Here is a 16,055-nt window from a genome sequence, read left to right as displayed (position 1 = left end):
CTCAAGGTAAAAGTTACATTTTTTTAAATGACTGTTCAAGTTCAAACCTTGAATGTTACATTTTCAAAAGAAATAACTAAGTTACAATTACTGTTCTAGTAAGTTGATTGTGTTTATGGATACAACGAACAAACTAATGAACTAAGTGTGTGTTTCTATTTGAAAAACAACTTTTATTGTATAATTTGTGTTTGAATTTATAACATTTAATTGACTACCCTTATTGCTATAAGGCTATGCTTACTTCAAAAATGATTTGGAAGATAAATTTTGAAAAACAGAAAATATGAGCATAGCATGTCCCAGAACCTGAATTATTTTTAAAACTTTGCATAAACATAAAAAAGATATGGATGCTTTAATAAGCAACCATTCACTTTATATCTTGAGAAATTTTGCAATATGTCATCATTGTTGACATTATATATAATGGTCATTAGTCTGAAATTGAATAAAAATAGATAAGTTTATAATAAGTACAACTTTCAGAACAATTATTTTAGGTAAATCTACTGTACTCACCAACTTTATAAAACATGACATATGTAAATATTTTGATTTTATTTTTATAGAGAGTATTCATTTGGGATTTGGATGAGACAATCATCATTTTCCATTCACTTCTTACAGGATCGTATGCTAATAGATATGGGAGAGTAAGTATGAAATACAACATTTGTATATAGAAGCAATGTATAGAAAAAAAGTAAAAACTTAATAGGATGAATTACTGAAGCTAAAAGTGAAATAAAAATAATAATTTTCATTGGGGTTTCAGTTCTTAGGAAGAATTGAAAGTAAATGATAAATTTTGGAGATCATCTGGAAATCTGAAAAGAAATAACACCCTGGAAACATCCATATTGTAAAGAAATCAATACAAATGTTTCTGTGTAGTCATCAGAAGCTGATAGTGAATTCAGAAAATTCAGAAATAATTGTAAAAGTAAAGTCATTTATAAATTTATACTGCTTTTCAAACAAATAAATACATATTTGTATTATAATTGTAGTGTCTCTACAATAATACACTAGGAATTCATGATGCAACTTTCCCTCATGTTGACATAATAAAAAATTATGAATTTAAAACTTTTGGTATTTTTTTTTATTACTGATGTACAAATTCCCTGCTGACTTTTGGGCGAGAAAATATTTGCCATTCTAAAAAATAGCATACTTCTAAATACATAAAATATCCATTTTCCACTGAATGAAAGAAAAAGGGTACAAAATGATTAAAAGACATTTGTAATGTTAGAATTGTAAAATGAACTAAAACCAATTTATGATATGGATAAAAAAAAGTTCCAGCTTTTTATACAAGACATAAATAAAATATTCTATGTGAATTGCATAAAGAACTTTCTATATAGGCCCGTCAGTATTATCTTTTTTTTAGATTAGTATATAACAAACTGTACTAATATAATGCCACCATAATGAAAAATAAATATTATTATTAAATAAATAGGCTGATGAAAATTGGTTACATGGTACAGAATTTATGATAAGATAAAATATTTAATTGATCGATGGATGGATGATATGTCATCTAGTTACTAATTAAGTTTTAGTGACCACATAGCTAGATTTTCTCCATGACGATCTCTCCCTAACATGATTTTCTAATAGCACATTTGTCACCATTGCCACTGAATTCACCCACTTTCCTCCTCCTCCTCCTCCTCCTCCTCCTCCTCTTCTTCTTCTTCCAGTATGTCTATTTAAGAAAATCAGATATGTCTAGCCCAACAAAGAGAAGGATTAGGAGTGACAATATAAATGGCTAAACTGTCTGCTTGAACGACTGTCAGAAAGAAGAGCAGGTCAACTTATTCTCCAAAGCAAGCAGGACAAGAAACAATGGGTGGGAGCCTGTTTAAGGAAGATGGAATAAGAAGTCTTGCTTTGGGCAGAGAGTTGGCTAGAAAATCTTCACAGTCCCTTCCAGCTCCATTATTTTATGATTCTCAGCATTAAAGTCTTCTTTAGAGGGCTAGGTCTTTTCATAATTTGAGGATGGTTGGTAAAGTTCTCTGGTGAGAACTTTAGATTGATCTGTTCTTTGACCCAGTTGTTTATTTGCCTATCTATAGAGTTCTCAGGAAACCTTTTTAACACCATATTTCAAAAGTAAAGATTCTCTTTCTGTCCAACTTTCGCGTCCATAGAGTAGTGCTAAGAAAATTTGCCTGCATGATTCTGACCTATATAGACCTATTAGGGCATCTGAATATTTTTTCCCAGGCCTTTGTTGCTTCTACCAAGTGCTATTTTGCAGCATATTTCTTGAGTGCTGGTATATATTTTTTTCTGTTTATAGCTTATCCTAAAAGTCAAAAACCATCTTCTGCTTCTATATTTTTATTGTCAAATTTAAGGCTGGTTGTTGTACCTATTATAGACAGTCTTCACCTAACTAACAGCTGGGACCAGCAACTCTGTCATTAGTGACACAATAATTAAATGATACATCACATGACCACAACATGCAATTTTATTGCTGGATTCTCCATTGACTTTGATTGTCAGAAAATGGTTGTGAAATGTGCAAATGGTGATCATGTGACTGTTCAATGCTGCAGTGATCAGGGCACTTGGCAACCAGTTGGGAACAGGTTGCCAAGTATTCAAAATGTGGTTTTGTGACTGCAGAAGGAGTGCAGTGCAATATTTTACAGTGCATCTGGAAGTACTCTACACACGATAAAGCACCCATTCCAAGACCACCATGACTACAAACAGTCATTAAATGACCAGTTGTAAGTCAAAGACTACCTGTAATGGCAACCACTATTGAGGCACACTGCAAAGATGATAACTGGGCATGAAGCTAATTTTTCACCACTGTTGTAGGTTTGAATGGTTGCTGAATAAATGATCAGAACTGAAGACTATTTGTAGAAATGAAATTCAGACAAATAACAAATGATTCAATTTAGGATTGCATCTTTTTTGAAAAAATGGCACAGATATGTATAGGCAATACAGTTAAAAATTAACTACGGTTTGTAGAAGATACAGTTGCTATCCCCCTTTTTTACTACAGTAAAATTTTATATAGTAGTTTATTATTTTAAATGTACTTATTGCACATTAAAAGTCAGCATATGATATACATATTTTATATGAATTTATTAAGAAGGAAGATAGAACTAATATTTAGAATGAAGGGAATAAGGAAAAAATAAGAAAAGAACAAATAAAAAATGCAGGAAAAATAGAAAAAAGAAAGAAAATATAAAGAAGTGACTCCCAGTTTTCTTTTATAAAGACAAATGTAAATTAAACTCTTACTCTGTGGTTAGACCATTACTTACATATTACTACAATCTAAATTATATTTTTTCCAGTTATTTATCCAATAGTCCTAAAAGAACAGTTTTCTGTGAGCACTATTTTGAATATAAATAACTAACAGCTGTGTAGATATTATGCTGAAAAGAAAGTATAGAAGTAGTGGGATATGTTCTTTGAATATATGCAGTGATGCCTTCTGTGCATCTGAGGCTATGGGTTTACTACTTATTAGTTCACCAGCTGCAATGCATTATGAGGTAGAGAAGTTCTCCTGCCAGACAGCTGATTCTTTGAAGCCCAAATTGTCCCTGCAAAACATGGAGCAAGAATTGGAAAGTAGAAAAAGTAAAATAATTCAAATATAACATCAAGTTACATACTGGCATTATGTAAATGAATATCAGGCTTATGTAGTAACTTTCCTGTTCTCCTTGTCAAATACTGATATTTAATTCTTCAAAGAGAAAACTGATAGTTTTCCACCTTAGATTAAATGGAAACTCAATTGATTCAGATTAAGAAAGAGGGGAAAAATACTGTGCAGATTAAAAGACTATGAAATTTAGCTAAAATTCTGATAATTTGTTTATGTAGTGGTACTTGTGGTTCAGTACTTCATCATTTGAAGTTTTTTAGTGTTAATATGAAGTTATTTTTTCTTCGATTTAATTGTAAGATATATATATCATAACATGCTACATTAAAATAACTTTTTTCACAGAAGTATTCAATTCTGACTTTCCAGCTAACTGGAAAATAAGCTGAGACAGGAAAAAAAGTGAACTTTCCTGTTTTTCAACTCCTGTTTCACCAGAAAACAAAGGGAGCAAGGATTTTAAGATGACATGCTAATATGGGTGGAAAAAATTCTAATAAATATGTCATTCCTGTTTATAAATGGTACTTTTTAACTGATTCATTATACTTTTCAAACATTTAATTTTGTAATAATTATTTAGAAATGAATTAAAATAACAAAGATTAACAGTCTGGTGCCGTGATGGTGAAGCTATAGCACACATGCCAGAGGTGGCGTACAGAGCCCTCTCTGGGCATACATGCTGTCACCAGCTGCTCTTCTGCTTTCTGCTGCATGCTGGCCAGCTGGTCTTGTTTTCAGGCCATTTTTCAACTGTTTTCAAGCTGTTTTCAGCTAGTTTTTGCCCCCAAAATGGCTGAAAAATGGCCCAATAACAGGCATGTGTACACCAGCCAGCTGGTCTTCAGTTTTCCAGCACCCCGGCAAGCACATATGCATGTGTTCCGGTTTGGGCACTCGGTGCCGAAAAGATCTAGTGTTCCATTATTTTATCTCAGTCTGCATGCCAGTTCTGGCCACTATTGTTTTTGTATTGAAGTATACAAGCTTTAAAACAATGTTGTGCTATTTAATATTTAGATTTTCTGTCAGACCTATACACAAGGTCTAAGTGAGCACAGAGATTTTATCTCCAAAAACATGTAGGGGTTTAAAACACAATCAGCTCTAAATATATTTTTGTTCTAGTGGAATGTATATGAGAGTCTGCAGTAGAAAACGGATATTCATCATAATAATAGGGTTCTGTCCCTTTGGATGTGGGAGAAATGGAAGTAATTGAATTAATGGTAATCATGTAGTGCAGGGGTGTTAAACATGCGTCGTCATGGCAGCGTCACGTGATATATTGGGACTTTCCCCTTCGCTAAACCGGGTGTGGGCATGGCCAAGGCATCACACATTCAGCCTATGGACCGGGAATGTGACAGCCCTAGTGTAGGCAATAGATTAGATTTAGGGAAGAATTCAGGACTACAAACTTTGTTCACCACTGGATTCAGAAGTTATGAATGCAAAATTTCTTTTCTGTTAGTGTAAACCTGTACATGTATAGCATTTACTTATTTATAGTTTTCTAAGTTTAAATATTAAATGAAATAATATGATAGAACCTTACAATAATAATTATCGTATTTTTCAGAGTATAACACACACTTTTTCCACCCCCAAAAGTGGGTGGAAATGTCTGTGTCTTATACAGCTAATGTTGCCGAAGCCCTGCTCACCTGCCACCCCACCCCCCACCCTTCAGCCTCTACCTCCCAGCAATTTGCCTCCTTGCAGCAAATAGCCTGTTTCAGCTTCAGCACAGCCTGATTAACACAAGCAGCTGATTGTCAGTTAGATTGGACTCCCGATGATCAGCTGTTTCAGGCTGCAGGGATTGCCATTGCCTATTACCGCCGCACCTTCCATTTTCAGCCTCCACATCCCATTTTAGCCTTCACATGCCCCATTTTTGGCCTCCATGCACCCCATTTTCCTCCCATTCTGATCCCTGCCACGTGGAATGGCCCAAAAATAGGGTACATGGAGGCCGGAAATAGGGCAGTTGGAGGTTGAAAACGGCATGCAAAAAAGGGGTGCACGGAGGCAGCAATAGGCTATGGCAATCCCTGCAGCCTGAAACAGTTGATTGTCAGGAGGCCAATCCAACCGACAGTCACCTGCTTGTGCTAATCAGGCTGTGCTGAAGCTGACCAGGCTGTTTGCTGCAAGGAGGCAAATTGTTGGGAGGCAGAGGCAGATTATTTTTTTCTTGTTTTCCTTCCCAAAAGCTAGGTGAGTCTTATACTTCAGAGCATCTTATACTCTGAAAAATATGTTTTTAATTATTCCATTGTGTAACAAAAGCTACTTGCAGGGTGGTTCTGCGAATCACTAGCATTTCAACTAGCTTACTTTACCTAACTTAACTCTTTCATGTTCTTTAAATTATTTGCATCTGATCTTAATTTGGCCTCCAATCTTATCTTCACTTTGGGATCGAATATGTTTATTTTTGGTTTTCTAATTTGGGTATTCAATTTTTTGTAACTACCACTGCTATACTATAGGCAAGCTGATTGATGTGTTCGATAGATGTTATTTTGATCCTTGCAAGCATCTTATTCACATCTTTCATTATAGCTGGCACAAAATTGGATGGGGGGAGACACTACTTTCTTGTCCTGGTAGTCTTGGTGATTGTGCGTATGCCATATTAGTTTGTTTTCATTCTTCTTGTCAGAGAGTCAGTTAATACCGGTAGGTTATTCCAGTGCTAACCTGTACTACTAATTATTTGGTTATTACTTGTTCTAAGTCTTGTACAACATGTGGGATATAGAGTACATGCAGCCTGGACAACTATAGTGTAGCCACATAAGATCATAAAAAATATAAACAAAGTTTGTTCTTTATATGCACTAACTACAGTATATTATATATTAAAATATGACCCAAGACAATTCCTCTTCAGTTGATGTGGCCCTGGCAAGTCAAAAATTGAACAACCATTTTCTAAATTATCATTTCTATCAGACATTCCCTCTATAGTTCCAATTTTTATTTCAGTGTTTTCTCCTACTCTACTGTAGGTAGTCATTGATTTATAACCACAATAGGGACCAGAAAATTCATCATTAAGTGGTTATTAAATAAGATAGCACATGACCAACCCCAATATGACCTTTATGACATGGTCATTAAGTGAATCACTATGGTTGTTAAACTCAACATCATGTGACTGCTACTTGCAACCTTTTCTATTGACTTCTCCATTGACTTTGTTGGAAGCTGTCTAGAAAGATCACAAATGGCGATCACATGATCACAGATGCTGCAACCATCATAAATGCATGAAGTTACAAAGCACCCAAATCACAATCACATTATTGTAAGGATGCTGTGACAGTCATCAGTACAAGGACTGGTCATACATTATTTTTTTCAGTGCCGTTGTTACTTCAAACAGTCACTAAATGAATAGATGTTGAGTATGGACTGTCTGTATTGGGTCTTCTATTATCACAATTTTTCTGAACTTCTTCCAATTCTGCGTTCCTGAATATTTTATTTCTAATAATAAATCTCCCTTTACCTGCTAATAGTTGTTCGGCAATATTTGAGTTTGGATGAATTCTTTCTAAAATTCAAACATTCAGTTTAAGTAACTTCATATTGTTGATTCCAATTTATAATAGGCCACAATGACTTGGTTTTTGTATCACAGTATATTGTTGCCATTTTTGTGGTTGTTCTTCCAATAATCCTACAGGGCTAAGCTCTGGTTGCCCAGGCATCCTGAGTCCTACTGACCGCTTGTCAAGATATCCAGGAGCTCTAATACCTGATGCGATCCTTGCTGAGCCAGGCAATGACCAATCAGGTCATTGAATCTGGTACAGGATTCTTTTTTTTATTTACTCACTATACACATAGTCAGGCTATGAGACTTCTCTGCTAGAGTGACTGTTCTGGTAAAATACACTAATGCCAGCAGAGCTGTCAACCTCAACAGATTATCAAAGCCCCGTCACCATAATAATGGGTGTCCATGGAGGAGATTATTACTGTTATTGTGTTGTGATTTATCACATAATCATCCAGATGTTTACATATCTCTGTCCCTCCAAAGGATCTGGGATAAGCTGGTGTTATTTAATAATGTTAAAGGTATCATAATAGGATGTAAGCTTCCAAGTAAAGCTGCCTTTTCCAATTGACTGATGGTGATTTTGTCAATGCTGATGGTATTCTAGATGTTTTGGAATTGTACTCAAGGCAGTTGTTATTATTAGTAGTACTATCTTTCTTTTGCCACAATCGTTCTGCTTCTATTTGTAGATCTTTATGTTTTGTGATTTTGTCCAGTTCTTTCTCATATGCACTATCCAAACGTTTTTGCCTTTCTGATTGACAGTTATTAAGTCTGGAGTGCTATGTGGAAGGGGCTTATCTGTTTGAATTCTAAAGCCCCATAGCACTTCAGTGTTTTTCATTTTGCGTTTTGCACTGCACTCTAACCAATGCGCCACCACAGCTCCTATCCAGATACCCATTGTTAAAAAAAATCTGTAAATGTTTACCTCAACAATTATAAAATAATCAGTGGAGTGGAACAGAACAGATTGGAATAGAACAGAACAAATAGAATAGGAATGGAATGGAATAGAATAAATTTTAGCTCTAATGACCTGTTGCCTTTCCTTGTTGCCATAGTACGGGGTAATTGGTTTATTATTTATCTCTTTTTTGTTATTTTTATTGCATAATTTGTAATTAGAATTTGTAATTAGAACACTGTTTTGGGGCAATAAAAGTCCTCTTCCCTATAAGGCATTTTAACCATAACAGTTTATCTTCTTTTCTCTGATAAGTCTAATTTTTTCCTTGTTTTTTCTTTTACAAGGACCCCCCTACTTCTGTTTCACTGGGACTAAGGATGGAGGAGATGATTTTCAATTTGGCAGATACTCATCTGTTCTTTAATGATTTAGAAGTAAGTAATTATAATTTGAATGACATACAGATTTTTGAAAGACTAAATAATGATTGAGTGACCACTATTTTCTATAAGAAAATAAGAGAGATTTACACTGGCAAAATTAGTGTTTTGGAGTTCTTTATCAATTTATTTATGCTAATTTCATAGTCATTGGCTGTCTGTTTCTAGGTGTAGCTAACTAATATGCAACCCACTGTTTGTCATTGGTTTCAAGTATCTGTCTATTGAATTCCTGGCATAGGCTGAGATAGGTACAGTTCTGTTCCTTGCTATTGGGATCTCTTCACAAATAATTCCTACAATATTTACCCAGTTTGTTCCTGTCATTCCTCTTTCTCATTATCTCTACTCAAAACACTCTACGAATTGTGTTGTCCCTTTAAAAAAACTTAATATTTATCTATTGGTGTGTGTGTGTGTGTGTATTGCTCTAATACGACTCAGAGTGAGGAACTGTGTTGAAATTAAGTTAATTCAGTAATCTTGCATATGTTAAATGCCTTTTAGAAACTGGGGTTTCTGTCTTCTCCAATACCATATTAATACTATTATTTTTTGTCATGCATCTTGTAGATGGTGTATTTGTTGTGAAATTTATTTTATTTATTACATTGTTTTATGTTCTGTCTCACAATTGTGAGTCTGGGCTGCTAACACAAGATTACGATATCAACAAAAACAAGAACATATTTGTTATTGATAGCACAGTAATAGCACAATGAAACCTGAGTAACTGATTCTTACCTTTATAGTTATTATATATTATATATCGCAATGTTTATGTGAAGTATGTAAGTAGATCTTTTGCATGAACTGTAGGAAATTCTAGCAGTTAGTTGTAATGTCAAACTATATAGAACTGTATCAAAAGCTTAAAATCTTTCATCTTAATACTCCTCCCCCCCCCAAAAAAAACCCCTCCTTGATTATGAATAGTAGTTTCCAACTCTTGTGTTTCTTTCATTTATCAATGGAAAACCAGACTGTTGGGTATATTCATTAAAATTTCAAACACAGATTCTGGCATAATAAAGGCATTTAAAACTGAACCACTAAACAAGCTTGGGGAGCATTGCCAATAAGCATTAATCATCACAATATTATTTTGTTAGAATTTATAAATATACATTATTCTAGGCAGGCAAAAGAATCCTGAAGATTCACATACAACTTTTGTTGATCGAAGTTAATTGGCAACAATTGCCCTTTAAATATTTCCTGATGTTTCTTTTTCCCAAAAACTAACAAAATGTACCTTATTTAATAGATGAGCTGATATTACTTGAAATTAGTGTGTGCAACCACTAAATGCGGTTTCTCAAACATCTGTCCTGTATTTCAACTTCATTTATCAAAGAAACTACTCAATGATACATTAACAAGTTAACATAAAAATTATAACTTTGTCTCTTAAATATGTAAAATAAACACTATTTCAAGTATTGCCAGTATGTCAATTTCAAGTTGCACACACAAACATGAACATATTTCAATACAAGATAACCTGACCAATATATGAGCTTCTATGTTCTGATTATATACTACATAATTTAGTTCAAGTTTTGCTGAAAGAGTATTCTATCTTGAGCCTGTGCCAAATAGCCTATAGTTTTTTCTAATCAAAATGGAATATACATCCAGATGTTTTTAATAGTTGCATACCATTATAATTGACCATAAATGTAGTAATTTAATTGTTAAATGTCAACATTCCAGGGATTTGGTCAGCTCCACTGTGTATCAAGTATGACTTTTAAGTTTTATTATTTTGTGCAGTAGTTCCTTACTCGACCCATAAAATTGATTTTGAAACATGGATCTTACAAAAAGCAGTTTCTGGTATAGCATCAAGGATTATGATTCCAATTGAACATGTCTGAACTAGTTCTATGTGTCATGCCATTCCCTTTGATTAGGATATATTACAAGGAGTAATGTTTTGAACGAAGTTTCAGATAAGCAATATAACCTATAGATTTTACTACTTGTAATTGTGGTGCTAATCACTAGCTTAGCTGACTTTAGGATGAGTTCAACAGATTCATGAAAAAAAATAGAGGTATTAGTCTTCCTGGCTAACTAGCTACAGCCAATAGGAAGAACATTAGAATGGAGCTACAGCTTTATATTCTGCTTAAGTACCATTAAAAAATATCTTCTTGTCACTGACACAGAATACTGAATTACAGAGACTTTTTATTTGATCTACAGGCTTTCTTTTGTATTGTATTTCATCCCTCCCCCCTCAAAACAAACTATTCCCGTTCCATAATTTTGAACATAAATAGGTCAGAGTAATTTGTCTATGCTATCTATCTATCTATCTATCTATCTATCTATCTATCTATCTATCTATCTATCTATCTATCTATCTATCTATCTATCTATCTATCTATCTATCTATCTTGTGTTGGAAACAGGGAAATTCTCCACTGAGCTGAAGGGAGAGTCCAGGATGGGGTAGTCTCTAGTCTCCTCACTCTGCAGACCGAGTTGAAAAACTGAGGACACAACCCCTGGTAACGGTCCCCAGTTCTTCACTTTGTCTCAGCGTGTTCAGACCACCCTTTAAGGTCTCTGAATATTTCAGATTGCAGAAGAATTTTCACCCCCCTGGTTTAAGCCTTTTGTCTTAGAGAGGCTTAGATCAGGTTTGATAGCTAGCTGGCTTGCCGGTTTAGCACTTTCATTTTTTCGCGCCTTTTTCTGGTTTGCTTTTCTTTGCTTATTATTTAATTTTTAAACTTTCCTTGCTGGTGGACTGGTTTTTTTTCCTTTTTCTGGTTGGAATTTGGGTGGAGGTGACCCTGAGAGCCCATGTGGCCCAGGCGGGAGGCGGCCTTATTTAACTCGCCTTCTCCCGATCCACTTTCCCTTGACTTGGGCTAGTGGCATCTGCTGTTAAATGCCCCCTTTTTCAGCGGCGGCAGCCATTTCTCGCATTTGGGGACAGTCTTGCAGTTTGTCTCCAGGATTGTCCCTTGGCGGGGGGGTTGGCCATCAGGATTGAATACTGACCCCCTATCCAGTCCTCAGAGCACCATGGCAGCTGCGAGATGCTTGAGACTGCCAGATAATCGCAGTGCAACCAGTGCCAGGCTCTCAAGCCTTTGACCTGTCAGGGCTTGCTGCAATTCAAAGAGTCAGCCGTTTTTCACCTTTTTTTCTCTGACTCGGTTTTTGAATTACAGAGCTGGGCTGAGCTCACCACTTTGGGTTGCACTAGCCTCCTGAAGTAGTGGACAGCTACTGTGGCTGTAGCAGACAGCGTTAGGTTAAATAATTTTTTTCTTTACTTCTTTTTTCCTTTCCCTCCCCCTCTCAAGTGACAGTTAATTTTGGCGGGCTCAAAATGGCCACCAGGGGAGCTGATCAAGAACTGTCAGTTCCTCAGCAGGGTAGAGAGAAGGCTGTAAAGGGATCTCCTAAGCCCAGGTCTGCTGGACTGGAGGTAGCAGCTAGGATTAGAGCCAGGGCTCTAGCCCCTAAAAGACCCTCTAGGGCTGAGGATAAACAGGCCAGGCGCAGAAAAAAAGCCATAGATAAACAGTTTGACAAGGCAGTGAGAGATTCCAGGATGACTGAAAACAGGGCCACCTCTCCTCTGCCTCCACAAGATGACAGGCAGCTAGACCAACTGGCAGATAGGCAGTATTTGACTGCCTGGTCTCCTTGTGGCTCAAGTACTCAGGATTTGCAGGGAAACCTCCAAATCAGGGCAGAAACCTCTCACAATTTTGCTGAGTCGCCTCAGGGCGTCCTGATTGCGGCACCTGCAAGCCAAGTCTCCAGCGGAGCCAGACCTGTGCCTACAGCCACCTTTACACCTACAGCAGCTGGCTTACGGCCTGAGGGGACCCAGATGCAAGAAATACCACCCTTCATGAGAGCCTGGATCTCCCAAACAATAAGACAAGAATTGCTGGCAGAGGTCAAACAGCTGTGCCAGCTGTCTTATTTGGACACTAACAGAGGCGTCCTTCAGGGGCATGGGAGGGTTCTGCAGAACAGCCAATCCACTTCAGAGAGCGCTCGGCTTCAGAAAGCAGCCAATTTTATGGCTCTGAGAGGGACCTCCTTCCAGAAAGGGATTTTTCGGATGAGGAGTCGGAGGTAGCAAGTCCCCCCTCCTTTAAGGGCCTTTTCCAGCCGGCTCTCTTCAAGACTCTGCTGGTTAAGGCTAAGAGCACGGATCATCTTAAAAAGGACACGGTCACTCGGGACCTTTCCACAGGTGGAGAGGATCAGGAAGATTACCTGTTCACTGAGAAAGCATCTGTGGTGGACGCTGTACCTGTGCCCCAGACATTTTTGAATCTGATAAAAAAGCAGTGGGACTCCCCTGGGATGTACACTCGCCCCAGTGGGTCTGAGTCTACCTTATTTAATATAGACAAGGACCTTTTGGACTTTATGGAAGTGCCAAAGGTAGATGATCCAGTGGTGGCCCTAGCTTCCTTATCTGTCATCCCACCTGATGCGGAGGATGTTTTAAAGGCAGAGGACCAAAAGGAGGAGATGGCGCTCCGGAGAGCTCATCAAGCCAACGCCTGGGCCATCAGAGCATCGACATCCGCATCTTTTTTATGCAGGCCTCTTTGCAGTGGTTGAGGCAGTTACAGAGGAGAATCCCACCTGAGGATCTCAGGGTGCATCAGGACCTGATTAAGATTATAGCTTCAGCTCAACTAACTGTTGATGCCACTCTCACGTGGGCCAAATTTTCTTCCAGAGCCATGACCTCTTCCATAACAGCACGTAGGCTCCTCTGGCTAAGAAATTGGCAGATGGATGTCAGAACTAAATGGAAGCTGGCCTCAGCTCCTTTTAAGGGAGAGAGGCTTTTCGGGGAGGCCCTGGATCCTTTTTTGATGGAAACCAGGGACAAACGAAAGATCCTGCCCTCTCAGGGGAGGCGCTTCGATTACAGGTCTCCTCCATACTACAGGAAGCCCTCCTTTAAACAGGGGGAAGCTGGGGCAGGCTTTCCCCCTCAAAGTAGGCCCTTCTTCCAAAGATCTTCATCTCAGGCCAATAGACAGGCCTTTGCCACCAGAGGGCGTCAGAGGCAAGAGGGCAGAAGGTCCTTTAGATGCTCCAACAGACCCTTTAGGTGCAACAAGTGACACCTGAGCCTCATCTCCCATAGGGGGCCATCTGGGACTGTTCTGGCAGAGGTGGGAAAAGACCACGATGGACACTTGGATCCTGTCAACCTTACGGTCAGGTCTCTCTCTGGAGTTTCTTTCCTCCCCCCCAAGAGCCTTTGTGTGCTGCCCCGTCTCCAGGGACCCCTCGAAGAGGGATCTGATGGAATCGGCGATCCACCATCTGCTGGATATTTGGGCCATCTAGCCGGTTCCAAAAGACCAGGAGAGACAGGGTTTCTATTCAATGTTGTTTGTGATTCTAAAGGCCTCGTGGGACAGGGGGGCTGGCGAGCAATTCTCAACCTGAAAGGGTTCAACAGACATCTAATCTACCAAAGGTTCAAGATGCACTCCCTCCACTCCACCCTAGAGGGACTGTGGGAGGGAGATTTTTTGGCCTCAGTAGACTTGACGGAGGCCTACCTCCATATGCCCATACACCCCAACCACCGCCAGTTCCTGAGGTTTTGCTATGGCGACCGCCATTTTCAATACAGGGCTCTCCCGTTTGGCCTGTCATCAGCCCCATGGACTTTTACCAAGCTTCTGGCAGCTGTAGCGGCACATCTCAGAGCCTTACCAATAAGGATCCAATGCAATTTGGACGACATCCTGATAGCATCCTCTTCCTGAACCCAGGCAGAGGAGGATCTGATGTCGACAATCAGGATTCTTCGAGAGCACAGCTTCTCAATAAACCTGGACAAATGTCACCTAGTACCATTGACTTGGCTTTTGCATTTGGGGGCTATCATAGACACCTTGGCCAGCCAGGTTTTTCTTTCACAGGAGTGTCAAGACAGTATCAGAAAAGTCATGTTGCTGATCCTGTCTTCCAGAGAGGCGCCTATCATCTTGTCCCAACTTCTCGGCAAGATAATATCGTGCATCGGGATTGTCCCATGGGCCTGCTTCCATTCCCGAACCCTACAGTGGTTCCTGATCCCTTACGAGAGGGAGTGCAGGGGCGACTCACCAAGGACGGTTCGCATCCCCTTGCCAGTTCTTTGTTCTCTCCATTGGTGGCAGTCGCAAGCCATGGATCAGGGATGCTTCTACAGGGAGCCCCAGAGGATTACCATCACCACCGACACCAGTCTCTAAGGTTGAGGGGTCCACTTGGGAGTACAGGTCACTCAGGGGAGGTGGTCATGAGAGGAGCTCGCCCACAACATAAATTGGCTAGAGCTCAGGGCTGCCCGCTTAGCACTCAACGATCTAAGGCAGGAGATGGTGGGGAGACATGTTCTCCTCATGGACAATGTGGCTACCAAGGCCCACATAAACCAGCAGGGGGACACTTGCTCAAGATCTCTAATCCAGGAAGCGACTCAATTATGCAGGTGGGCAGAGAGACATCTGTTGTTCCTATGAGCAGAACACATCTCGGGAGTGTCCAATGTGCAAGCAGACTGGTTGAGCAGGGTCACGGTCAACCAGTCGGAATGGCAACTGCATCCCAGTCAGTTCCAGGAGATGATGGAATGCTTCGGCCGCCCGATTCTGGATTTCTTTGCATCGCCAGAAAACACGCAGCTCCCAAGGTTCTTTGCTTGATTCCCTGCATGGGGAGCAGAAGGGGTCAATGCTCTTCGGTGCAGGTGGCCCCAGGGACTATTGTATGCCTTCCCCCCTTCCCCTGATTCTGGGGGCAATCAGGAAGATACTGATAGGGAGGAAGTTCTGTTGGTAGCCACTTACTTGCCCAGGCACCTTTGGTTCGCCGACATGGTGGGCCTGTCAGTTTCCAGACCCTGGAGAATTCCCTTGCACAAGATCTCCCTCAGCCAGGGCCCAATCGAACACCCAGATCCAGCCTGGTTTCGATTGACCGTCTGGCGCTTGAGCAGGGGATCCTGAAGCGGGAGAAGTTTTCCACAAGGGTCATTCAGACCATCCAGGCAGCCAGAAAACCTTCCATGACCAGGATATATAACTCAACGCAGATTTTTTACAGTTGGTGCACTTCTCACCAATTGGAACCCACTGTTGTTTCTATTGCAAAGGTGTTAGAGTTCCTGCAGGATGGGTTGGATAGAGGTCTCGCCCCCAATACCTTGAAGAGACAGGTGGTTGCCTTGGCCTCAGTGATTTTGATCAAAGACTCTGCTTCTCTGGCCCAACACCCTAGGATGAAAGCCTTTCTTAGGGAAGCCATGAATTTGAAGCCACCGGTGGTCCACCGCTACTCCACCTGGGATTTGCCTAAGGTTCTGCAGGCACTGACTTCTCCCCTGTTTGAACCCTTGCATAAAGTCAGCCTTCGCTTACTCATGTGCAAGGTGTCATTCTT

General features: G+C 39.5%; 1 protein-coding gene across 26 annotated transcripts in view; it reads left to right on the top strand.

Moving 5' to 3' along the window:
* Positions 1-16,055, top strand: part of EYA1 (EYA transcriptional coactivator and phosphatase 1) — a 95,916-nt gene that overhangs the window by 46,541 nt on the left and 33,320 nt on the right. For all 26 annotated transcript variants that reach the window (XM_087931356.1, XM_087931361.1, XM_087931355.1 and 23 more), the window contains 2 exons: positions 573-656; positions 8,517-8,606. In XM_087931356.1, the coding sequence (XP_087787482.1) occupies positions 573-656; positions 8,517-8,606 (174 nt within the window). The remainder of the gene's footprint in view (positions 1-572; positions 657-8,516; positions 8,607-16,055) is intronic.

The sequence above is a fragment of the Pseudonaja textilis genome, chromosome 3 (assembly GCF_049901715.1).
Source record: "Pseudonaja textilis isolate UNSWEBS1 chromosome 3, rPseTex1.2, whole genome shotgun sequence".
Classification (NCBI taxonomy): domain Eukaryota; kingdom Metazoa; phylum Chordata; class Lepidosauria; order Squamata; family Elapidae; genus Pseudonaja; species Pseudonaja textilis.
The sequence above is the reverse complement of the archived record's forward strand: the minus strand, read 5'-3'. Positions and strand labels throughout refer to the sequence as shown.